The 27,135-nt window shown below is 36.0% G+C and overlaps 1 protein-coding gene across 1 annotated transcript in view; it reads left to right on the plus strand.

The window, feature by feature from the left end:
• The window catches only part of DNAI4 (dynein axonemal intermediate chain 4), a 107,310-nt gene that overhangs the window by 43,360 nt on the left and 36,815 nt on the right, over positions 1-27,135 (plus strand). The window contains 3 exon segments of the mRNA XM_015141821.3: positions 4,224-4,380; positions 8,552-8,691; positions 16,651-16,806. Coding sequence (XP_014997307.3) covers positions 4,224-4,380; positions 8,552-8,691; positions 16,651-16,806 — 453 coding nt within the window.

Consider the following 27,135-nt stretch of genomic DNA (forward strand, 5'->3'; position numbering starts at 1 on the left):
AGAATATTTTTTAAGATGGTAAAACTACTCTGTATAGATACTGTAATGGTGAATACATAGCACCATGCCTTTACTAAAACCCATAGAATATTACTGCACAAAAAGTGAGACTTAAAATTCGGGAATTTTTTTTTTTAAATCACAGTTAAGAAATAGGAGGATCCTACAATGGAATACAGACTGTAACAGAAGAATCAAACTGCCTTACAAATGTATAATATAACCCCCCAGAAGGAGTGGGAGGAAAGGGTATACACCTAAATAATATTGAAAATGAGTAGAGGCTGTGAGATTAAAGACACAAGGAACTGCAAATAAACACTCTAGATTGTAGTCATTTCCCATGGGGTATGGGGTTAATAATTCTGAATCATTGTACATGCATACTGGGATTGAACATGTAAGTAATTGGAGGGCAGATGGTAGGAACTCAACATTGTTGGAGTGGGAGATTACAGAAAGCAAGAAAGGAAGCTAGAATTATCCATGTGGTATCGAACAAGTGTCAAAAACATTAATATAAACTCATGTTTAGCTTAATAGAGATATATAGGTGAACACAGATGTATAGATATGTTTATATATACAAGTTAGTATACATACAAATATTTCTTAGCTCTGTCCACTAAGAAGGCCTAGAAGCAATGACACCCCAGAAGCAGCAGGCACTCTCAGTGCTCAGATTTTGGTTTCTAATTCCATTGTCTAATAAAAGTAACCAGGGCTCTGAAGAAATGCCCGATTCTAGAGCTGAGGCAGGGATAAAAGATGAGCCAGAGAGTAAAGAAGTGCTCAAACAAAACAAAATAGAACAAGTCTCTACAATAAACAAACAACAAAAAGGGGTATTTGAGAGGAACCTAGCAGCCAACAGAAAGAGCTCACAATGGCAAAAGGTAGAACAATTTCAACAACAAAATAAATAGTATAGAATTGGATTATAACCCAAATTATAAAATAAATACCCATGAATTCATAGTAACACAAACAAATATTGAATAAATGAAGAAGAGAGAATAGACAAATCTTTTTATACAAGAATTCCAAATTATTATATAGATATTTTTCCCTCAAGAAGGTGGATCTTAACTTCCCATTCTATGAGTATGGGATTTGCATGTTGACTTTCTTCTAAACAGTACAATATGCAAAGGAGAGAGGAGGAAAAATCACTTTAAAGCAGAGGATATTGACAGGTGGTAAAGATTAACACCATCAATGATAAGTTAGGTTGTTATCATGTATCTTTGATATGACGATGAGAATGACACCTTACCTCTGTAGTCTTCCTCCCAGAAACCCATAACACTTGTTTAACATCAGAAAATCACAAATTGAAGGACATTCTACAAAATATGCGACCACTACTCTTCAAAACTCTCAAAGTCATCAAAAACAAGGAAATTCTGAGAAACTGTCACAGTGTAGAGAACCCTAAGGAGGCATGATGACTAAATGTAATGTGGTGTCTTGGATGAGATCCTGGAAGAGAAAAATGACAGTTAAATTTAAGGAAATCAGAATAAAATATGGACTTTATATGATAATAAAATAGCAATATTGTAGTTGTACTAAATGTACCAAAGTAATGTTAACAATAGGGAAAACTGGATATAGGGTATATAGAAACTCTAATTATTCTTACAACTCTTCTGTATACCTAAAACTATTCTAAAACACAAAGTTTACCAAATGTTTAAAAAAAGTCTAGAGGTAAGCCCAAGCAATTATTGTTAAGCCCTTGGGTGATTCTGATGCATGGTAAAGTTTGAGAACCATTGCTTTACCATAAAACCAAAAGGAGTTTTGTGCTTAGAAAAGTTTGTGGTTTTAATTGCAAGGTAGGGGCCAAACAGCATCTCATGCACAGGTTGTCTCTGGATGCTCTCAGTTAATAAATAACTCACTAATAGATACCTTTGACAAGTGAGGAGAAAGGAGGAAGAATAAACTGCTTTTGTGACTCAATTATACTGTAATTGTATTGGGCCCATTGAAACTAAAGTAGAGGCCAAGGAAGGCTTCATAGGTTGTTCTCTACTGGGGTCTCTGAGAATAGCCAAACAATTGCATCCCTTTTCCCTACCCTGTTCTGAATTAATTGAAAAATATGGTAAGGGTAAATATGATGAATTGGAGCCAAAATATCACATTGTGGATAAAAGTCCCCTGTTAAACCCTCAAATTTGACAGACTTACCCACCCATTCATGAAAGGTTCTAGACCACTTCAGGACTCCCCTAACCCTCTCAAGGGGCTTCATGAGTAAAGGTGTGGAGAGGAGCCATGATTGTCATACTAGGCTAGAGCTCCCTCTTCTGGGAAGAACCATCAGGAGTGTAGATGTTCCCTCCATCATTGGCAGTCAAGAGGAGCAGGCAAAACAGATTGATAGAACTGTGATACTTTTCTAGGTGGAGAGAGAGGTGTACTCAAAATCTGTGGTACAGCCAGTCTAGAGTTAGGGGATCTAACCCATGAAATAGACAGATTCTATGGGTAAAGAGTGTGGTTTGGGGGTAGTTTCTGAATATATATTAAATTCAAGCAACATTTAGGAAATGGGTGATACGGAACTCCAGGCAAAAATCCTACTTGCCATCCCAGGGCTTTGTCTATGAATGGTAGTTCCTCTGCCATCAAGAAGGTTGACTAGACTATTACTTTTCCCAACCATAATAACTGAGATGTTACTATATTAGGTTCTATATGTGTAATACATCTAATATAAGATCATTTATTTTTATAATTAGCATGTCTTTGCCACAATGCTACTTTGAAGTATATATAACTAAATCGCAAAGGAAGATCTGGTGGTCTAACAGTAAGAAACCTCGGAGAATCAAGAGCCTGAAACGCTAGTCTTAAAATTGCTAGTATTCCTGTGTGGACTTTTCACTTAACCTCTGTTTTTTATTTTCTTCATTGACAAAAAGTTTGGACTACATATACCTCAAATTTTGTTCTTGTGGATAACTCATTTACTTTTTTACTTATTTTGTCTGAGTCAGATTTACTTATATAAATAAAATCTTTTACTTATTTTTAAAATGTATTACACAAATAGTAAAAATTAAAGAATATTTAAAAAAGAAGAATCACCCAAAACTAAAGAAGATTTGCAACTTAAAATTTTCTGTTTCCTGACCTTGTTTATCTGCATAATATTTTACATTCTTATTACCATAGTGCAGATCATGTTCTGGGCTGCTCTGTCATTTAACATTTTAGAACATATTTTCAAAAATTTTTATTATTAAATTACTTAGTATTTAATAGTCATAGATGGGTATACCATAATTTATTTAGCCATTAAAAATGTTCATGATTGGTTTTTGGAATTAATAACTTGTATTTTTTTTTAGATTATGAGGAAGGTGTTTTTCTCAGCTCTGAACCTTTTAAAGAGAAGACTGAGACATTCTTAAGTTTTCCTAAAGCTGTCCAAGCTTTACCTATTCCAAAGGCTCATGAATGTCTGCTGTATACCCTGTTGTTGGTAGAAAACACTGAACTCTCACTTATATACTTTCTTGTGGCTGTTACCCACATAACCAATTCCAAACTCTCCTGGCTGTGAAACTCAATTCTCAATGGGATTTTCCAAGGACCTTGGATCCAGTTCTGACTGTCCTAAAGGTTTATGGCCAATTATTTTCACTCTATTATTTGCATGGACATTGGTTCCAATCTTACTTCTATAGTCAACCAGGACTAATATAGTAGAGTCTTTACCCCTGGTGAAGATGATTAGAGATGGAATGACATCTAAATTAAAAGACAGCTAATAAGGAGAGCAAATGAAGGATAAAAGTTTGCTAAAGCTACGAATTAGAAGTTAACTTCACGGCTGAAAGAAGTGTTGCTTATTATGCCCCCTAAATATACTTGCCTCCATATTCTTGAGTAGTACCAACAGTCACTAACCCCAGTTCCCAATTAATATTGTGGGATAGTAATAATGGAATACCCTTAGAGTTATGAGTACAGGTATTAGACTGGGGTAGGCTTGTTATGTCAGCAAGGAAGGCTGTTTATGGCCTACAGGATCCAATTTGGCTTCAGAAAGGTTGAATAGACTATATCTCACAACCTGGCCTGTTCCTTGACTATACTGACCACCTGCAATATATTACCCAGTGTGGTATTTTGGTGACTAGTAGGAAAAATGCAAATTAGAAATAGCAATTAGTAAATGATTTTAATTAAGTCATGTATTTTAGATTTGCAAGTTATAAGGGCAGCACCTGAAAAAATTGTAACAAAAGAAGACCGGGAGAAGAATATAGAGATAATACTCACAGAGACAGAAACACTGAGATTTTTTGACTTGCCCACAGTCATGGTCTCTGTAGAATCTGAAGAAGCTGAGAAAGTAACGTATGTATGGTTCAGTTGTCTACATTGTTTCTGTAATTCAAATGCTAAGCCAAGGGTTCTTATCCTTGTTTCTGTGAAGGGTTCTTGGGGATTCCAGGATATACACTGGGGGGTTTGGGGGGAAATTATATATTCCCTACAAAATTATATACAAAGTTATATAAGTGCCATGTGAACTTATATGAAAGGTAAATGTTTATGTTGTATGTAAATTTTTCTAGAGGAAGAGCCCATAGCTTTACCATATTTTTAAATAATTAAGCGAACTTCTAAGCCAAATAACAAAATAGGCTTCCAAGTCTCTATATAGGTTTTAATTATTTTTACTTTTATACATATATAAATCATTTTCAATTTAAAAAGAAAGAACTGACACTTTTATAGTAATAGCCAAAACCACAATTACTTTTGCACTAACCTAATATTTAAAACTTAGGAAGGGAAAATATGGGTAAATAAATGAATTTACTATATTAGAGAAGTTTTCCTTTTCTCTTTATTAATGAATATAAATAGAGTTTGTTTTGGTCTCAAGTATTTTGACAGTCTGTTGTTAGGCAGATACACATTTAAGGACTGTTATGTTTTCATGAAGAATTGACCCCTTTTTCATTTTGTACTATCCCTCTTTATCCCTGATAATTGTTCTTGTTCCACTCTCCTCTGTCTAAAATTAATATAGTTACTATAAGTAGATTATTAATAGTTATTCTGATTATTTTACCTAAAGTATTATTTGAATAGGATTTATAGTACTAAAAACTCCATCAGTAAAATAATTTTAGGGTATTATTCCTTCTCAAAATATAAAATATTATAATATGGTTTGAACTATAAAACATAGTACATATTAGATCATGAATAGCATACCTTTAAAAACTCGTAAGAAGGAAGGGAAAGTTCCTCAGACAAAAAAAAAAAAATAGGAAAGAGGGAAAAAAGAAAGGGACAGATAATTGCTTTGAAATCAGAAAGGGAGAAATGTTGGGAAGAAATGTTAATATTAACATGGATCTGGAGACCAGTGATGTCTCTTGGGTTCTCCCAACCCTTACATTGAAAGGGCTGAAAGAGAGATTCTTGTGTTAAGCCAAGACTCTCAAAAGGAGCTCAATTATCTCAACTGCTCCTAGGCCAGTAGAGTCAACTCCCTGTTTTCAGAAGCAAACACTAATCTCAGGAGGAAAGCATACTACCATTTTGGCTCCTAAGATTCCCTCAGATCAGCTGGGTGTGGTGGCTTATGCCTATAATCCCAGCACTCTGGGAGGCCAAGGCAGGAGGATGGCTTGAGCCCTGGAGTTCGAGACCAGCCTGCAACATGGCGAGAGCCCCATCTCTACAATTTTTTTTTCTTTTTTGATTAGCCAGGCATGGTGGTACATACTTATAGTCCCAGCTGCTCAGGAGGCTGAGGTAGGAGAATCACTTGACTGATCACAGGAAGTCGTGGCTGCAGTGAGCCGTGTTCACGCCATTGCGTTCCAGCCTGGTCAACCGAGAGAGACCATGTGACCATGTCTGAAAAAAAAAAAAGGAAGAAGAAGATGAAGAAGAAGAGGAGGGAGAGGAGGGAGAAGAAGAAGGAGAGAGAGGAGAAGGAGAGGGAGAAGGAGAAGGAGAAGAATTCCCTCAGGTTGAATTTGGTATAAATCCTGAAGACTATAGATAATTATATTATCAGATATAGAATATAAAATGTGTGAAATGTTTAAACAAATAAATGACAGAGTTAAAACGTGATTAACATTAAGAAACTGTCAGGCCGGGTGCAGTAGCTCACTCCTATAATCCCAGCACTTTGGGAGGCTGAGGCAGGTGGATCACTTGAGGTCAGGACTTTGAGACCAGCCTGGCCAACATGGTGAAACCCTGTCTCTATTAAAAATACAAAAATTAGCTGGGCATGGTGGCGGGCGCCTGTAATCCCAGCTACTCAGGAGGCTGAGGCACGAGAATTGGCTTTTCCGGGAGGCGAAGGTTGCAGTGAATGGAGATCACAACACTGCACTCCAGCCTGGGCAACAGGGCAGGACTCTGTCTCAAAATAAATAAATAAACTGTCAGAAATCATGACCTGTATTTGGAAAAATATCTAAAAAGAACTTTAAAGTGGTTTATGTAATTGTTGAAAATATGCAGTAAACTGATTTAAACATTAGACATAATTGAATAGAGATTTAATGAATTAGACAGGATCTGGATAAATTATACAAAATCAAGTTTGGAGATAAAATGGGATATAAAGTGTGAAAACGAAGTTAAAAAATATGTTAAGAATAGGCCACACATGGTGGCTCATGCCTGCAATCCCAGCACTTTGGGAGGCCGAGGCAGGCGGATCCCCTGAGGTCAGGTGTTCGAGGCCAACCTGGCCAACATGGTGAAACCCCGTCTCTACAAACAATACAAAAATTAGCCCAGCATGGTGGCACCCACCTGTAATCCCAGCTACTCAGAGACTGAGGCAAGAGAATCTCTTGAACCCGGGAGTCAGAGGTTGCAGTGAGCCAAGATCACGCCACTGCACTGTAGCCTGGGGGACAGAGTGAGACTCTCTCTCAAAAAAAAAAAAAAAAAAAAAAAAAAAGGTGACAATAAAATAATGGTCTAACATATGTGTAATCAGAGGTTCAAAAAGGGCAGAATATAAAGAATGGAGGAGAGATACCATTCAGAGAGTGGGGAAGGATTTTCCCAAACTGTTGAAAGACACCATTCCACAGAAATAGGATTAAATAAAATTAAATATTCAAAAAGAAATGTTCTCAGTGCATTGTACTGGCATTCCAGAATACCAGATAAAAAGAGAAGATTTTAAAAGTAGAAGGAAGCCAGGCACAATGGCACATACCTGCAGTCCTGGGAGACTGAAGCCGGAGAATAGCTTAAGCCCAGGAGTCCAAATTCATCCTAGGCAACACAGTGAGACCACATCTCTTATTATTATTATGTATAAATAAATAAATAGATAAATAAGAGCATTGGAATTTAAAAGTAATTTCATTAAAAAATAAAAAGAGAAAACTATTTTTAAAAAACATGTCACCTACAGAGGAACAATTAAACTGACAGCATTATTAGGGATAAAGTGTACTTCGTAATGATAGAAAGGTATAGTAATCCTGAACTTGAATATTCCTAATAAAATAACATGGGCCAGGCACGGTGGCTCATGCCTGTAATCCCAGCACTTTGGGAAGACGAGGCAGGTGGATCACCTGAGGTCAGGAGTTCCTGACCAGCCTGGTCAACATGGTAAAACCTCGTGTCTACTAAAAATACAAAAATTAGCTGGGTGTGGTGGCTTGTGCCAGTAGTACCAGCTTCTCAGGAGGCTGAGTCAGGAGAATCACTTGAACCTGAGAGGCGGAGGTTGCAGTGAGCTGAGTTTGCGCCACTGCACTCCAGCCGGGGTGACAGAGCAAGACTCCGTCTCAATAAATAAATAAATAAATAAATAAATAAAATAACCTGAAAACATATGAAGCAAAAATTGGAAATTTGATACATATCCTGTTAAAGTAGGAGATTTAAACACACCTCTCTTAATTGTTGGTAGGTCAACCAGAGAACAAATTAGTATGGATATAGAAAATTTGAATAAAAGCTTAATGGTCAGATACAGACTTCTGCACTCAACAATTAGAGAACACACTCTCTTTCAGCACACATGCAGCATTTATAAAAAATTATCTATTCATAAAGCTACGAAGCAAGGTCTCAAAAATTTCACAATAGAATCATACAAATGAAATTTTCTGGGGACAAAGTAATAAAGTTAAAAATTAGTAACATAAATCTCAACTAAAACAGACACATTTACATACACATTTGGAAGTTTAAAAGCACATTTCTAAATTCCTCATGGGTCATCAAAGAAGTAATGGAAAATTTAAAAATATGCAGAACTAAAACCTACATGGAGTTAGTACTAGCATGTTATTGATAGGTACCGAAAGTAATAGGGATGTTGGGAAATAGAGTATAAAAGAGTCCTCTGGAGGTCATTTAGTGCAGTCTTTTCCTAAGGCTTTTTCTGAACTCTCACTTCACTTTTTGGTGCAAGCCACATTAATGAAAGTAATTTTAAGGAAAAGAATAATATAAAGCGATAATTTGTGTGGTGATGATTCTTAATAATGAGTTGGATACATTTTATTTTTTACAGTCAGAGGAACAAGAATTATGAAGTCCTTTGTAGAAATAGATTAGGCAATGACCTATATGTTGAAAGGATGATGCAGACTTTCAATGGAGCACCAAAGAATAAAGATGTTCAGTGTGATAAAATCATAATGGAAGATAAAGGTAATTTGTTTCATTCTGCTTGATAAACTATAATGTTCTAATATACGTTCTTTGAGTCTGTCAATCAACAAATGAATATTGAAATATATAAAGCAAAAATAAAAATAATTTGGCCAAACCACAACAATAGTTGGACACTGTGATCTATAACTTTCAGAATTTGACATGTTAAGTAATAAATATGTAGATTTGAATGATATAATTATTCATCTTGATTTTTATGCATGCTATGTCATAGAACTTTATACTCTTTAAAAGTTTATATAAACTGATTATTTACTATGTCACAAATAATATCAGCCATAACTATTAACATTTTAAATGTGTCAGACACTATTCTATGTCCTTCACATATATTAACTGATTTAATTTTTACAGCAACCCTATGAGGTACATACTATTATGCTTCCCCATTTTATAGATGAGGAAACAAGCAAAGAGAAGTTTGCTAACTGTTCTGGTTCTAGAGCTTGTGCACTTAACTACTATACTTACCACTTCTCAATGTGTACAAATTAACAACCCTGAGCACATTGCGTAGCCAAAATCTCTAGGATGTAGCCAAAGAAGTAATTACAAGCAAAGTTATAGTCCAATTTTTTTTTTTTTTTTTTTTTTTTTTTTTTTTTTGAGGCAGAGTCTCACCCTGTCGCCCAGGCTGGAGTGCAATGGCACAATCTCGGCTCACTGCAACCTCTGCCTCCTGGGTTCAAGCGATTCTCCCCCTCAGCCTTCCAAGCAGCTGGGATTACAGGCAACCACCATCATGCTCGGTGAATTTTTGTATTTTTGTAGAGACAGGGTTTCACCATGTTGGCCAGGATGGTCTTGAACTCCTGAACTCAGGTGATCCACCCACCTTGGCCTTCCAAAGTGCTGGGATGGCAGGCACGAGTCACTGTGCCCGGCTGGTTATATTCTTTTTTTTTTTTTTTTTTTTTTTTGAGACAAAGTTTCGCTCTTGTCACCAAGGCTGGAGTGCAACGGCGCGATCTTGGTTTGCTGCAACCTCTGCCTCCCAGGTTCAAGCAATTCTCTTGCCTCAGCCTCCCGAGTAGCTGGGATTACAGGTGCGCGCCACCATGGCCAGCTAATTTTTGTATTTTTAGTAGAGACGGGTTTCACCATGTTGAAGGCTGGTTTCGAACGCCTGACCTCAGGTGATCCGCCCATCTTGGCCTCCCAAAGTGCTGGGATTACAGGCATGAACCACCGTGCCCAGCCACGGCTGGTTTTATTCTTAATTGCCTTTATTATGCAGCAAAACTATAAGCTAGTTTTTACAAAAGATTAACAGAACAAACCCCTAGCAAAAAAATTAACCATTGCTTTTAATCAAAGAATATGCATACATCTTATTGGTGAGAGCATTTACTCCCTACTCCTAATGTTTTCTTTTACGTGGAAGAACATGAATTGATATCTTTATCTCCATCTCTTTCTATTATCTCACTCACTCCTACTTAGGAGTGGAGGTGTGACTTACTTGATTGGTAAATAACCATACATTGGGATGTATGGTTATTCCCCTGCTTTCCCTCTTCTGGTAGCCTGCTGGCAGAAAGGAGTACAAATTCTGATGGGTTTCTCCATGCTATACATTTTATAGCGGGAGGACTCAACATTGTTAGGCCTGTGGTTATCAGGCTCGTTGCTGCACATCTAAACTGTATCAGCCGATCTAAACATTATCAGTAATAAAGGTAATTTTGATCTCTGTTTTATTCCTTGTCAGTTTCTTAATTGGTGCAAACTTGGATGGACCCAGAAAAGTGAATTCCTAGATGATATTTAGTAACTTTTTCTTGTCCTTAACCAATTCATATTAAGAAACCTATTCATATTTTTTCCAAATATTAATATGTCGTAAAGGGTTTAAATATTTTTAAATGGATTACTGTATGTAACTTTAGATTTCCAATTCATATTAGGAAAACTATTCATATTTTTTTCAAAAGTGAAGGGTTTAAATGTTTTAAATGGATTACTGTATGTAAGTTTATGCTAAAATATTTGAAAATAAAAAAAAGAATGATTCTTTATGGAACTCAAAGTTATCAAAACTTCCCAAGAAATAATAGAATTATACATTAACTCAAAGAAATGGGAAAATTTTACCAAAATATACCCCTTTAAAATGGCCTAGATAAAGGTCAAATTACTTTAGAGGTTTATTCTGTAAATGTGAGAATACTTTATAATATTCATGTGTATTAGGGTTCTTCAGAAAAACAGAACCAATAGAATATGTATGTATATATTCATATCTAGGATTTATTTCTTTATTTTTGAGACGGAGTCTTGCTCTGTCGCCAGGCTGGAGTGCAGTGGTACAATCTCGGCTCACTGCAACCTCTGCCTCCTGGGTTCAAGCGATTCTCCTGCCTCAGCCTCCCAAGTATCTGGGACTACAGGCGTGCCATCACACCCAGCTAATTTTTGTATTTTTAGTAGAGACGGGGTTTCACCGTGTTGGCCAGGATGGTCTTGATCTCCTGACCTCATGATCTGCCCGCCTCGGCCACCCAAAGTGCTGGGATTACAGGCATGAGCCACTGTGCCTGGCCGATTTATAATTTATATCTAGAATTTATTTATAGAGATATTTATTACAGGGCATTGGCTTACGTAATTATGGAGGCTGAGAAGTACCATGATCTGCCATATGCAAACTGGGGACACAGGAAAGCTGATATGGTAGTTTGAAGCCCTGAGAGTTGAAGAGCCAATGGTATCAATTCCAGTCTACCTCTGAACACCTGAGAACCAGGAGTACTGAGGGCAGGGGATTGATGCCCCTACTGAAGTAATCAGGCAGAGAGTGAATTCAACCTTCCTCCACCTTTTAGTTATATTCAGCCCTCAAAGTATTGGATGATGCCCACCACATTGGGGAGAACCATCTGCTTTACTCAGTCCACGAATTCAAATGCTAATTTCTTGTGAATACACCCTCAGAGATACACCCAGATACAATGTTTAACCAGCTAGCTAGGCATCCTGTGCCCAGTCAGGTTGACATATAAAGTTAACCATCACACCATGTTATTTAAATTGCTCCAAGTTATATAAATTATTAGGATATTTACTAGTTTTTAAAACAAGGTTAACAAAACATGACAAAGAAAATACAGACTAATCTCATAGATACGTGGAAAAATTAAAAATATAGTAGTACTAAATTTGAACCCTCAAGGCATTAGGAATCCCTATAGTAACAACTTATTCTAGAAGTATAAAGATTATTAAATATCAGGAAACCTATGATCCATCATTACAAAATCATATTTATAGGTTTAATGTGAAACAAGAATGGTAGATGCCAAAAAGAACAGTTGATACAGTTCAGCATTCATTCCTGATGAAATTATCTGTACAGGAATGGTATGGTTCTTCTTGATAAAATATGTAAAATAAAAAGCAAAATTTTTGCTTGCAGGTGAACCACTAGAGATAATAATTGCTGTGATCCATTAAATATAAGAACCAGAAAATAGTGTCATTTATCACAGTAACTCTTCAACTTTGTTTTGGTAGTTCCAACTATTGCAGTAAGACAGCAACAGAATTAATATTTATAAGGATTCAAAAACAAATAGTCATTATTTGTAGGTGACATCAGTGTCTACTTAGCTACCTCAGGAGCATTAACTAAAAAAAAATAGTTCTAGGATAATGCAGCAAAAATGACAGAGTAGGTAATTCTGACAATGTGTCCCTCCACAGAAATGCCCCCAAAACTGAGCAAACGCTGTCAGAATCTGTTGCATTCATGGAACAAGAACACAATGTTCTTTAAAAAAAAAAAATTCAAAGAATAAAAGGATCTTGATAGCTTAATAAAATGTTTGGAAGATAACAACAACAACAAAAAATTCCAAGAAGTAGAGAAGAAAAACAAAGGATGGAAAATCCAAGAGAAACAATAAAATTAGAGGACCAATCCAGGAAGTTCAATAGTAAATAATGGTTCCTAAAATAGAAAATGGAGGGGAGGAGATAATTCAGTAAAACCTCTCAGACTTGAAAGTCAAAAGTTGGAAGATTGAAGGGGAACAACAAGTGCCAGCATATTACCAATTTTAAAATGTGGGGGACAGAAAATGTCCACAAACTACCAGAGAGAAAAATAAATAGGTCAGTGTAGAGAACAAGACATCAGACTGGTTGGAAACAAGAATGTAATGGAACACTGCTGATATGCTTGGCTGCATTCCCACCCAAATCTCATCTTGAATTTTAATCCCCATAATTCCTACATGTTGTGAGAGGGAAGAGGTGGAGATAATTGAATCATGGGGGTGGTTACCCTCATGTTGTTCTTGATAGTAGTGAGTTCTCATGAGATCTGATGGTTTTATAAGGGGCTGCCCCCTTTGCTCGTCATTCAGTTTTCTCACCTGCTGCCATGTAAGACATGTCTTCCACCATGACTGTAAGTTTCCTGAAGCCTCTCTTGCCATGTGGAACTGTGAGCCAATTAAAATTCTTTATAAATTACCCAGTCTTGAGTATGTCTTCATAGCCACATGAAAAGGGGCTAATACAACTGCCTTCAAAATTTAGAAGGTAAATAATTTCCAGTCTAGATACTACATCCAACCAAACATCAAGTATGATGATAGAATAAAGGTATTTTCATATATGCAAAGTATCAAAATAATTTACCTCTCCTGTATACTTTTTTAAGAAGTCAAGGATGTGCTCCACCAAAACCAACTGTGAAACAAAAATAGAAGAAGACAGTAAAATACATTGAACAGGAGATCTGACATAGGAGTGAGGTGATAGTAGTTCCCAGAAGGATAATGACTTGATAGGCTAGGATTTCAGCTGTTCACCAAACATAGAAGGCAACCAATTTACATTAAAACATGAGATTGACATATTGATCACTATCATAACTTAGATGCTTGCTGACATTATACAATCTCTTTAACCTGAGGACAGAATACTTAGGTATATTATCGGTCTGAATTCTTTTCTGCATCTAGCTTGCATTTACCATTCTTATTTACTCTTTTTTTTTTTTTTTTTTTTTTTTGAGACAGAGTCTCATTCTGTCACCCAGGCTGAAGTGCCGTGGCACAATCTCAGTTCACTGTAATCATTGCCTCCTGGGTTCAAGTGATTCTCTGCCTCACCCTCCCAAGTAGCTGGGATTACAAGCGCCTGCCATCACACCCAGCTAATTTTTATATTTGTAGTAGAGACAGGGTTTCACTATTTTGGCCAGGCTGGTCTCAAACTCCTGACCTCAAGTGATCCACTGGCCTCAGCCTCCCAAAGTGCTGGGATGAGGCATGAGCCACCACATCCTGCCGCCTTTACCATTCTTAATCCAGTTCCTGCTTTCCTTTTCAATAGGCCTTCATAGTTAAGTTGAAGCTCAATTATGTGAAATGCCATCTTTATCATTAGTGACTATATGTATACTGTCAGGGAAAACTTACTCCTCCCTTTTTGTGAACCTTTACAGAAAGACCTTCTGCTACATTAACACTTTTGGCCTCTGTCTATACATTATTTCCTCATTCTCAGGAAAAGAGAAGTGACTAATTTGATAAGAGAATTTAGAAGAAGGAATGAAGCGCAGTCATTTCTGGCTGAGTCACTTTTTGTTAAGTCTGTTCACTTGCAGAAAGCATGCAATCTGGGCTGTTCTTACACCTATGGAGGAAGTCTGTGCTTTTCTAGCTGTGACAATTATTGGTTAGTAATTCTCCCCTATATTCTGGAAGGAAGAATTAAGAAGTCCATTTAGTTGCAGACTTAAGGCTACACTTTTCAATTAGACTTATCAGTGATAAAGGTAATGTTTTGATCTCCATTTCTCTGATTTTTGCATCTCTTCCAGTTTCATCCAAAATCAGGCAAGGAAAAGGTACACTTTTATTTATCTGTAAAATCTTTCTGTTGTTGTTTTGAGATGGAGTCTTGCTCTGACACCCAGGCTGAAGGGCAATGACACAATCTTGGCTCACTGCAACCTCTGCCTCCCAGGTTCAAGCGATTCTCGTGCCTCAGCCTCCTAAGTAGCTGGGATTACAGGCACGTGCCACCACACCGGGCTAATTTTTGTATTTTTATTAGATATGGGGTTTCACCATGTTGGCCAGGCTGGTCTCAAACTCCTGACCTCAAGTGATCTGCCCGCCTTGGTCTCCCAAAGTAAAGATGGGGTTTCACTATTTTGGCTAGGCTTGGGATTGCAAGTGTGAGCCACCATGCCCAGCATCCATAAAATCTTAATATTTAATTAATCTGCATCTCAATTCTTTAGTGTAAACTGTCTTTCATTATTTAAAAACTTTATTATGAAATGTATACTGCAAACAGAAGAGCATATAATACATACATGTGTAGTGTAAAGAAAAAATCAACACCATGTACTCACCAGCCAGTTTAAGAAATAGAACATCCCCCGTTGATTAGAAGCCCCCTGTATACTGTCCTATCACAACCCTCTTTCTTCTAGCCACCTTTAACAGAAGTATCCACTCTCCTAACTTTTGGGTTGATCATTTCCTTTCTCTTTTTTGAGACAGTCTCGCTTTGTTGCCCAGGCTGGAGTGCAGTGGCACGATCTCAGCTCACTGCAACCACTGCCTCCCGGGTTCAAGCGATTCTCCTGCCTCAGCCTCCGGAGTAGCTGGGACTACAGGTGCCTGCCACCATGCACAGCTATTTTTAGTAGAAACAGGGTTTCACCATGTTGGCCAGGATGGTCTCGATCTCTTGACCTTGTGATCTGCCCGCCTCGGCCTCCCAGAGTGCTGGGATTACAGGCGTGAGCCACCGCGCCTGGCATAGCTTGCTCTTTTAAATGTTTTTTTCTTTTATAGCAGATGCTGTAACTGAACTGCCCATATCACCTGTGCGTTACCTCTTGCTAGCAATCTCCATCTGTCGACACCTGCATTTCTTTGCCTTTTAACAACTATTTAAACATGTATTACACTGAGAAATGCTTTTAAAAAAGGCACAGTTTGGAATGCTTTTTTTCTGATACCAGTTAAAATAAGCTTTCTTTAATAGTATGTAATTATAAAATCGGGAAGTTGCAATCATTCATTATTACCAATCTTTTACATAACATTAGGGCATGCATTTTGAGATTTTATTTTTAACATAAAACACAATATGTGTAGCCTTCTCAGACTGGCTCCTTTTACTAAACAATATGCACTTAAGCCTCCTCTATGTTTTTACATGGCTTGACAGCTCATTTATTTTTGTCACTGAATAATATTCCATTGGATGGGTGTACCACAGTTTGCTCATATATTCACTTATTGAAGGACATCTTGACTGCTTCAAATTTTTTATAATTTCGAATAAAACAGTTGACAATATATTATGTATTAAACATAAGTAAAGGAACATCAAAGTCTTGTTATAACATATTTGCCCAGATGCATATCACCAAGGCAGCCCTATAATGACAGACCAGTGAGATTATGCTGTACAAGTGTGGGGTAGAGGGGAGGGAGGTGTGATGGTCAGAAGATATTGTGAAGATAATTTGGAGTTATCCTTAAAGCACTAAAGTGTTTGTAGATACTAATAGTGTGATGACTAAGGCTTGAGGTATCCTCATGATGTATTTCTTTGTCATTTCTATCCACTTCCTGTTATATTGTAAAACAATAGTATTTTTAAAAAATAAACAGTATATTCTTATTTAATTTTTAATTTCTTTAAAGAGAGGATCTCACTATGTTGTCTAGGCTAGAGTGCAGCGGCTATTCTCAGGTGTCATCATAGCACACTACTGCCTCTAACTCCTGACCTCAAGTAATCCTCCTGCCTCAGGTGGACCAAGTAGCTGGCACAGGCAACTGCATCAGGCAACAGTAGATATTCTTATCTTAGATTTTTCTGTGACTAGTTATCTATAAAGCTAAAATGTTGGAATTTGGTTTAAAATAATTTTTACCTTTCTGTCTCTTTATCTAGGCATAATGTCCACTGCCTGGGATTTGTATGATTCTTACAATGCTATGGAACTTTTATCTTTATCAGTAAAACCATCTGTGGTTGAGTCAAGTAGTGAAACAAATGTACTTCCTAAAGATCAGGACCAAAGATTGCCAGGGAGCACTACAGAAAAAAGTGAGATTTCATTTATTTTAGTTTTTTTGAATGACTTTAACATGGCATTTTTAATACATTCTTTTTTGGCAGTTACAATGTTTTCTTTCTGATGGACCATGAAAAGTACAACTTTTACTCAGAAATAGCACTATTACTCTATCTAAGACTTAACTCTAAGTTAAGTCTTAGACTTAACTGAAAGATTTACATTTTTCTTGGATATCTGTCAAGAATTTTCAGTTTGTCTCTTTCTCTAGTGTACCTTTCCTTTTGCTCTTAAACCCTGTTTCATACATGTGAGTTCCATTATTTTCTATCTCCCTTTCTTTCAATTAGATTACTTATGAGAAAAAGGTATACTAGCTCTATGACAACCTAAAATGGATTTATACATTAACAACAGTGGCTCTTAATTTAGGGCTCTTTTACTTCCCCTGGGAACATTTGGATGTCTGGAGACATTCTTGTTTTTCGTGACTGAGGGCATCTACCGGGGATACTGCAGAAAATCTTTCAGTACACAGGACAGTCCCTGCAACAAAGAATTTTCAACCTAAAATGTCAGTACATGTACTGCCATGGTTGAGAAACCCTACACTATAACTTTAGCTTCTAGTATTTTAATTTTTAAGATGAAATGTTATAATTAAAATCAATACAAAGTTGTAACTTTCCAAATAAATTTCGCAATGTGGAAGAAGCTTTACTAAGACTAGTTATAAGAAGTTTGCTCAATTCCACTTCTGAATAGTTTATAGTTATCTACTTTTACTTTTCCTATTCTGAAATGTTGTATCTTTTTCTTACAAAATTGTTTTACTGCATTTAGGTGATGGTCCTTATTTTAGAATAACTAATAAAACCTGATACATTTTTTGAAGCTTTGGCAAATTTTTTAAATTAAATGGAAATGTTTCTACTTTCACTAATTTTGACCCAAAAACAAATGGAATATTTTCAAGTTCAGTAAATCAGTAAGTATAAGTATTTTGAAATAACAAGTTTAAAGAGAATTAATAATTTCCAGAAAACAATTATCTTATTTATAATTGACTACATTTCCTTAGGAGACTATAGATCCCAAAGACCTTTCAACTTGTTCCTTTTTAAAAATCTCATTTACTAGTCTCTTTGAATCTTAACTTTCAATAAGTGGCCTATATTCATTCCATAGTTCTTTAAGTATGTTTATGGTCATGTAGACTAGAGTTACGTTTTACTGAAAGTTGTTTATAATGAAGAACAGTTAATTTTCTAAGAGAATAATGAAGGGGAAGAATAAATTATTTAGTATTAGTTATCACTAAAGAAACATTGTTTTTGTTAAGCACGAATGTCTATACAATAGGTTTACTTGTAGAAGCTATCAAAAACTGCTCAGAAAAATCCAATCTTAGACTGGAAATTACATTGGGACTTTATATTAGATCTATTTCTTCCACACCATTAAGGCCATTGACCTACAAAAATGTACAAGTGCAAAATCCCCCACAAAAAATAAATCTCAATTTGTGAATCTTTCAGAGTATTTCATGTGTGTATGGGTGTGCTTTTAAAAACCAAAAGGGATAATAAAATCATATTCAATAACTACCATAGAAAATAAAGATATACTTTTTTTTAGTATTATAGCCAGTCAAGGGAGTAGGGGAAACTAGAATTAGGATAAGAAAGTTAAAAAATGGAAAGAAATAGGGAACAAAGCTGAATAATCAGATTTATTGAAAATGTGAAAGAAATCCAGATGAAAACTAGGACTAGTTACCTCTGAGGTCCTTTTGACACTGAGATTTTTATAGTAGAAACAGAAAGGAAAAAAAATTAAATATGGTCCATATTTGATTTAAGAAATATTTTTATTTCATTTAAACTTTGAATGTATTATACAAGTTGCATTTAACCTTCTATTTATCATACTCAAGGGGAGAAAAAGTCCAATAATATTTACCTTTGAATGTAAGACTGTATCTCAGTTGATAGAGAAAAATGATTTTTCTTCTGAAATAGTGCTGTAGGTTTAGAAAATTGGTTAATAGAATTTTCTGGTACAGTTTTAGATTTACAGAAAAATTAAGCACATAGTACCAAAAGATACATAAAATCCCTTCATCTCTCTACTTTCTGTGCACAGTGGCCCCTATTATTAATATTTTGCATTAATGTGGTATATTTGTTACACTTGGTGAACCAATGATGATACATTATCATTAATTAAAATCCATAGCTTACATTAAGTTCCATGCTTTGTGTTGTATAGTTCTTTGTATTTTAACAAATGCATAATGGCATGTTTCTACCATTACAGTTTTATACAGCAAAAAATTAATAGTTTCACTGTCCTAAATATCCCCTGTGGACCACCTATTCATCATTTCTCCTTTCTCTTGTACCCTTGATAGTCACTGATATTTTTATTTTTATTGTCTTTATAGTTTCGTCTTTTCCAAATTGTCATATAGTTGAAGTCATACAATATGTGTAGCCTTCTCAGACTAGCTCCTTTTACTAAACAATATGCACTTAAGCCTCCTCTATGTTTTTTCATGGCTTGACAGCTCATTTATTTTTGTCACTGAATAATATTCCATTGGATGGGTATACCACAGTTTGCTTATATATTCACTTATTGAAGGACATCTTGGCTGCTTCAAATTTTTTGTAATTTCGAATAAAACCGTTACAAACATTCATGTGCAGGTTTTTGTGTGGACGTAAGTTTTCAACTCATTTGAGTAAATATCTAGGAGCACAATTGCTGGATCACACAGTGAGACTATCCCTAGCCTTTTACGAAACTACCAACTATCTTCCAAAGTGGTTGTACTATTTTGCATTACATTAGCAATGAGTGAGCATTCCTGTTTCTCATTCTTGCCAGCATTTGGTATTGTTAGTTTTTTTGGATTGTAGCCACTCAAATATGTATGTAGTGGTAGCTCATTATTGTTTTAATTTACAACCCCCTAATGTGATATTGAGCATCTTTATATCTTTTTTGGTGAGATATCTATGTGGATGTTTTGCCCTTTTAAAAATTTGGCTGTTTGTTTTCGTATTGAGTTTTAAGGGTCCTGTGTACAATTTAGTTCTTTATCAGATACATGTACATACTTTCTCCTAGTCTGTGACTTGTCTCTTCATTATTATTAGCAGGGTTTTTCATAGATGAGAAATTTTTAATTTAAATAAAGTCTAATTTATCGATTTTTTTCTTTTTTACATTGGGTTTTTGATGCTATATCTAAAAACTTATCACCATTTTTTCCTGTATGAGAAGGGATATCCTAATCTTCTTAGGGGGAAAGTTTTCAGTTTCTCACCATGATGTATGATGTTAATTGTAGGTTTTATATAGCTGTTCCTTAGCAAGTTCAGGAAGTTCCCTTCTCTTCCTAATTTGCTGGGAGTTTTTATCATGAATGTGCAATGGATTTTTTCTGTATCTATTGATATATAAAAAAAATATATATATTCTATATATATATATATTGATATATATATATTTTATATATCAATAGATTATATAAAAAGCTTGTCGATGTGATGGATTACATTAATTGGATCCTGAATGTTGAACTAGCTTTGCATACCTTGAAAAAACTCCATTTGATTATGTTGTATAATTCTTTTTATACATTGGTGGATTCTATTTGCTAATATTTTATTGAGGATTTTTGCATTATTTCCTTTCTTTTTTTTTTTTTTTTTTTTGAGATGGAGCCTTTCTCTGTCTCCCAGGCTGGAGTGCTGTCGCCCCGTCTCTGCTCACTGCAAGCCCTGCCTCCTGGGTTCACGCCATTCTCCTGCCTCAACCTCCCGAGTAGCTGGGAGTACAGGCACCCGCCACCATGCCCGGCTAATTTTTTTGTATTTTTTTTAGTAGAGACGGGGTTTCACCATGTTAGCCAGGATGGTCTCGATCTCCTGCCCTCATGATCCACCCGCCTCATCTTCCCAAAGTGCTGGAATTACAGGCGTGAGCCACTGTGCCCAGCCAATTTTTGCATTATTTTCATGTGAGACATTGTTCTGTAATTTTCCTTTCTTGTAATGTCTTCATCTGGTTTTGGAGTTAGGGTAATGCTAGCCTAATAAAAAGAATTGGAAAGTATTTTCTCTTCACCAATTTTCTGGAATAGATTGTATAAAAATGATAATTTTACCTTAAGTGTTTGGTAGGATTCACCAGTGAAAGCATGATGCTTTCTATTTTGGAAAGTTATTAATTATTGACTCAGCTTCTTTAATAGATATAGGCCTATTCAGATTATCCATTTTTCCTTGAGTGAGTTTTGGTAGTTTGTGCCTTTTAAGGAATTGTTCCATTTCAAGCTAAGTTATACATTTTGTGGGCAGAAGGTCGGGTGCGGTGGCTCACACCTGTAATCCCAGCACTTTGGGAAGCTGAGGTGGGCAGATCACCTGAGGTCAGGAGTTCGAGACCAGCCTGACCAACATGGAGAAACCCCGTCTGTACTAAAAATACAAAATTAGGTGGGCGTTGTGGTTCATGCCTGTAATCCCAGCTACTCAGGAGGCTGAGGCAGGAGAATCACTTGAACCTGGGAGGCAGAGGTTGCAGGGAGCCAAGATCGTGCCATTGTACTCCAGTCTGGGCAACAAGAGTGAAACTCCATCTCAAAAAAAAGAAAAATGTGTGGGCAGAGTCTTTAACATTATTTCTTTATTATTCTCTTAGGTCCATGGAATCAGTAGTGATGACACCTTCCATTTCTCATACTGACAATTTTAAATATTCTTTCTGTTTTTCTTGGTTAGCCTGGCTAAAAATTATGGATTTTACTGATATTTTCAAAGAACTAACTTTGGGTTTTATTAATTTTCTCTAATGATTTTTTGTTTTTGAAGTCATTGGTTTCAAACTTTTCTTTTTTTTTCTGCTTGCTTTAGGTTTATGTTTATTTTCTTTCTCTAGTGTCCTAAGGTGGAAGCTTATATTGCTGATTTTAGATCTGTCTTCTTTTCCAATACATGTATTCAATGTTAAAATTTTTCTCTAAGAACTGTTTTTGCTGTACCACACAAATTTTGATAAGTTGTATTTTCCTTTTCATTTAGTTCAAAATATTTTAAAATTTCATTTGAGACTTCTTCTTCGACCTATTTGTTATTTATAAATATTTTGTTTAATCTCCAAATATTTTGGGATTGTCCAACTATCTTTCTGTTATTTAATTCTAATTTAATTCCTTTGTATTCTGAGACTATATGTGATTTCTATTCTTTTAAAGTTTTCAAAACATGTTTTATGATCCAGAATATAGTCTATCTTGGTAAATGCGCCATGTGAGCATGAGAAAAATGTTTATTTGTTGATAATGGGTTAACTATTTTATAAATGTTATTTAGATTCAGTTGATTGCTGGTGATATTCAAGTATATCTGGCCAGGTGCAGTGGCTCCCCCTGTAATCCCAGCACTTTGGGAAGCTGAGATGGGCGGATCACCTGAGGTCAGGAGTTCAAGACTGGCCTGGTCAACATGGCAAAACCCCGTCTCTACTAAAAATACAAAAATTAGCTGGGTTTGGTGGTGGGCATCCTTAGTCCCAGCTACTTGGGCGGGTGAGGCAGGAGAATTGCTTGAACGCGGAAGGTGGAGATAGCAATGAGCCCAGATCACGCCATTGCACTCCAGCTGGGGCAACCAAGAGTGAAACTGTCTCAAAACAACAACAGCAACAACAACAACAACAACTAACCTATATCTTTACTGATTTTCTGTCTGGTGATCTGTTAATTACTGATATAGAGGAGTAAGTCTCCAACTATAATAATGGACTTGTCCTTTCAGCTCTATCAGAGGGCTTTACATATTTTGTAGTCTTGTTTTTTGCACCATAGACATTTAAGATTATTATGTCTTCTTGGAGAATTCACCCATGTTTCATATGTAATGCCCCTCTTTATCTCTGATAATTTAATTTGTTCTGAAGTCTGCTTCATCTGTAATTAAATGTAGCTACTCCAACTTCTTTGATTAGTGTGTAGGCAGTATATCTTTCTCCATTTCTTTAATTTTATTCTATTTATATCTTTCTATTGAAAGCAGACAACATTGTTTTAAAGTGTAGGTTTTGTTCTTATTGAGGTATGGCAAAACCAACAGATCAGGAGATGATTGCCATTGCAAAGATAGCTTATTGTTATACTCACAGATCTCAAGAGAAGGAGACATTTCATGCCATGAACTACATATATAAGTACCAGAGTTGGTCAGAAGGCAGAGAGTAATGGGGAAAACATGGGCAAGAGCCTTTATTGTGGCTACTAGGGAAAGGAATGGTGAGGCAAAGTAGGCAAGTTTAGGATTGGCTAGTTTGAGTAATTTCAGTGGGCTCTGGGGTTTAGTGCATATTCCTAGTTGTCTTGTAGCTGGCCCTGGGAGAATTAGGGCAAGGGAATAGTGACTGAGTGGGAAAGCTCTGTTAAGGAGGCAGTTGGGTTATGGTCTCTGGTTGATTGGTTTGCATATGAAAGGTATGCTATCAGGTGAATCCTTCACTATCTTTAGGAATTGGCTAATGCTAGTGGGGGCAGTTCCTGCAGGGTTAGCAAGGCCCCAGGATATCAAAGCATTAAGTACAAAGAGAATTGATACCTTTACTGTATTAAGTCTTTCAATCTGTGAACATGGAGTGTGTCTCCATTTATTTAGATCTTTGAGCTTTTTTAATTTTCATTTTTATTTATGTACTTATTTTGAGACAGAGTCTTGCTCTGCCACCCAGGTTGGAGTACAGTGGCGTGATTTTGGCTCACTTCAATCTCTGCCTCCTCCTGGGTTCAAGCCATTCTCCTTCCTCGGCTCCCGAATAGCTGGGATTACAGGTGCACACCACCACACCTGGCTAATTTTTGTATTCTTAATAGTGACCGGGTTTCACCATGTTGGCCAGGCTGGTCTTGAACTCCTGATCTCAGGTGATCTGCCTGCCTCTGCCTCCCAAAGTGCTGGAATTACAGGCGTGAGCCACTGCACCCGGCCAAGATCTTCCTTAACCTTTTTTAAATCAGCATTTTGTAGTTTTCAGCATTCAAGCCCTGTGCATGTTTTGATAGATTTACACATAAGTATTTTTTTTCTAAGCAATTGCACATAGTATTCTGTTTGTTTTGTTTGAGATAGGGTCTTGGTATGTCACTCAGGCTGGAATGTGGCAGCACAATCATGGCTCACTGCAGCCTCAACCTCCCAGGCTCATGCAATTCTCCTACCTCAGCTTCCCAAGTACCTGGGACTACAGGTGTTTACCACCACACTCAGCTATTTTTAAATTTTTGTAGACACGAGGTCTCACTATGTTGCCCAGGCTGTTCTCGAACTCCTGAGGTCAACTGATCTTCTTGCCTTGGCCTTTCAAAGTGCTGGGGTTATAGGCATGAGCCACTGCACCCAGACAGTATTGTGTTTTTAATTTGGTGTCTGCCTGTTTATTGGTAGTATTTAGAAATACAATAGATTCTTGTATGTTTTTCTTGTATGCGGTAACCTTGCTGAATACGCACATCAGTTCTAAGAGAATTTTTGTATTCCTTGGGATTTTCAGCATACACAATCATGTCAACTGCATTTAGGGACAGTATCATTTTTTTTTCTGTCTGATATACATGCCTTTTATTTCCTTTTTTTTACTTTATTGCTCTGCTAGAACTTCTGTCACTATATTGAATAAGAGTGGTGACAGCAGACATTCTTGCCTTTGTTCTTGATTGTAAGAAACAATTCAGTCTTTCACCATTAAGTATAATGTTACCAGTAGTTTTTTGTAGATGGTCTTTTTCAAGTGGAGGGACATCCTTGTCTCAGTCAGTTTGGGCTGCTGCAACAAAGTACCCTAGGCTTGGAAGTTTATAAATAACAGAAATTTATTTTTCGTGGTTCTAGAGGCTAGAAGTTCGAGATCAGAATGCCAGAATGGTTGGGTTCTGGTGTGGGACACTTGTTGTAAATTTGTTTAATATAGTTGCTCCCTTGTCATTCACTTTTAGGTGTGACATAAGTTGTTTGAAACTGTGTTGTACCCCCATCACCTTTAGCCTAGTTAAAACATAAAACTTTGCTATGTGATTGTGTGCCATAGAGCCCACTTGTTCCTCATCTCACAGGCCTAAAACTCAATATACCCTACAGCTGCTGACCATGATAAAACATAATGGTCAACACTAGAATCATGTAAGTTCCCTGACTCAGGCATGTTTTCTTTAAGCTCGTCAATCCATAAACCTGTGGGAAAGCCTAAGGGGTAATGCCTATGAGGCATAGTTCCGCATGTCTTCTCTCTTTCTCATTCCCTTCCTGGTGATTGAATTCTTTGCTTCCTCTGTGCTTCTCATTAGCTTCTTGTTAGGAGAATAATAACCAGTAATGTCTCTGAGACCTGTGAGTAACACATTTTTGCTGTTTTGTGCATTTTGGTTTCACTTCCTCATGGTGTCTCACCTGACCAACACACCTGAATTTATCATTCCACCTGGTCAGGGCTCTTCTAGAGAGTAGCTATCTTGGCCTATAGCTACTTGACTGAGAGAACTCAAGACCAAATTAGAAAGAAGTTATAACAATAAAAATCACAACAACCCTCTTCCATGTTGCAGATTGCTAACTTCTTGTATCCTTACATGGCAGACACAGAGCAAAAGAGCTCTCTGGGGGTAACTTTTTCAGGACACTAATCTCATTCATGAGGGCTCCACTCTCATGACTTAACTATCTCCCAAAGGTCCTACCTCCTAATCACCATTACATTGGGGGTTAGAATTTCAACACATGAGTTTATAGGGACACAATCATTCTGTCCATAATACCCTGCTTGTTTCTATTTTTCTGAGAGATTTTTTTTTCATAAATGGTTGATTTGTCAAGTGATTTTTCTGAATTGATTGATATGATCATGTGATTTATTTTCATTGGCCTAAACGTAATGGATTACTTTGATTGATTTTTTAACATTGAAGAACTCTTTCATCCTAGAATAAACTTCAATTGGTCATCATGTATAATAATTCTTTTTATATATTGCTGAATTCTGTGTTGTAATATTTTGCTAAGGATTTTTATGTTGATGTTGATGAGAGATAATATAGCTTTCTTTTTTGTACTTTGTCTCACTTTGTTATAATAGTTTCATAAAATGAATAAGCAAGTATTCTTTCCTTTTCTATTTTTGGAAGAGGTTGGGTAGAATTAGTGATAATTCTTCTTTAAGTTTCTGGTCGAATTCTTTAGTGAAATCATCCATCCTTGGTGATTTTTTGTGGGTGAGTTTTTTAAACTACAAATTTAATTTTCTTAATATTCAAATTATATTATTAATATTATAATATAATTTGTAATAGTTTTTTTAAATAATTGGTTTATTTTATCTAAGTTGTGAGATTTATCTGACGTAGAGTTGTTTGTTATTATCACTTTGATGTCTGTAGGATCTGTAGTATCTGCTATTTTACTCCTGATTTTGGTAATTTATTTCTTCTCTCTTTTTTTCTTTGTCAGTCTGATGGAACATTGTCAATTTTGTTAATCTTGTCAAGGAACCAATTCTTTATTTCACTGACTTGTTTCTAATTTCATTTACTTCTCTTCTATTTTCTTCCTTCTCATTGCTTTAAGTTTATTTTGCTCTTTTTTTTCTTCTTCTTTTTTCTTGAATTGGGAACTTATTGACTTGACTTTCCTTCTTTTCTAATGTATACATTTAATGCTGTAAATTTTCCTATCAGTGCTGCTTTATCTGTATTCCACAAATTTTGACATGTTGTGTTTTATTTTCATTATTACATATATTTTTTATTTCCCTTGAGACTTCCTCTTTGACACAGATTATTTAGAGCATTTTTTTTTTAAGATTCTAAGTGTTTGGAGATCTTCCTGTTATCTTTCCATTATTGATTTCTAGCTTGATTCCACTGTGACTGGAGAAGACACTATGATTTCTCTTCTTTTAACACACTATGATTTCTCTTCTTTTAAATTTGTCAAGGTTTGTTATATGACCTAGAATGTGTATTCTGCTGTTATTAGGTGGAATATTATATAAATGTTAGTTACATCTTTTTAGTTGATGATGTTGAGTTCATATATACCCTTGCTGATTTTCTATCTCTTTATTCCATCAAAATTTTATGTGACCATTATTTCTCTTTTCAGTTCTAATAATTTTTACTTTACATATTTTATAGCCTTGTTTTTTTTTTTTTTTTTTTTTTTTGCATAAACACTAATTATTGCTATGTCTTCTCGGTACAATCATAACATAATGTTGCTATATATCCCTGGTAATTTTCTTTGCTCTGAAGTCAACTTTATATGATGTTGATATCGCCC

This window comes from Macaca mulatta, chromosome 1 (assembly GCF_049350105.2).
Source record: "Macaca mulatta isolate MMU2019108-1 chromosome 1, T2T-MMU8v2.0, whole genome shotgun sequence".
In the NCBI taxonomy this organism is placed as follows: Eukaryota; Metazoa; Chordata; class Mammalia; order Primates; family Cercopithecidae; genus Macaca; species Macaca mulatta.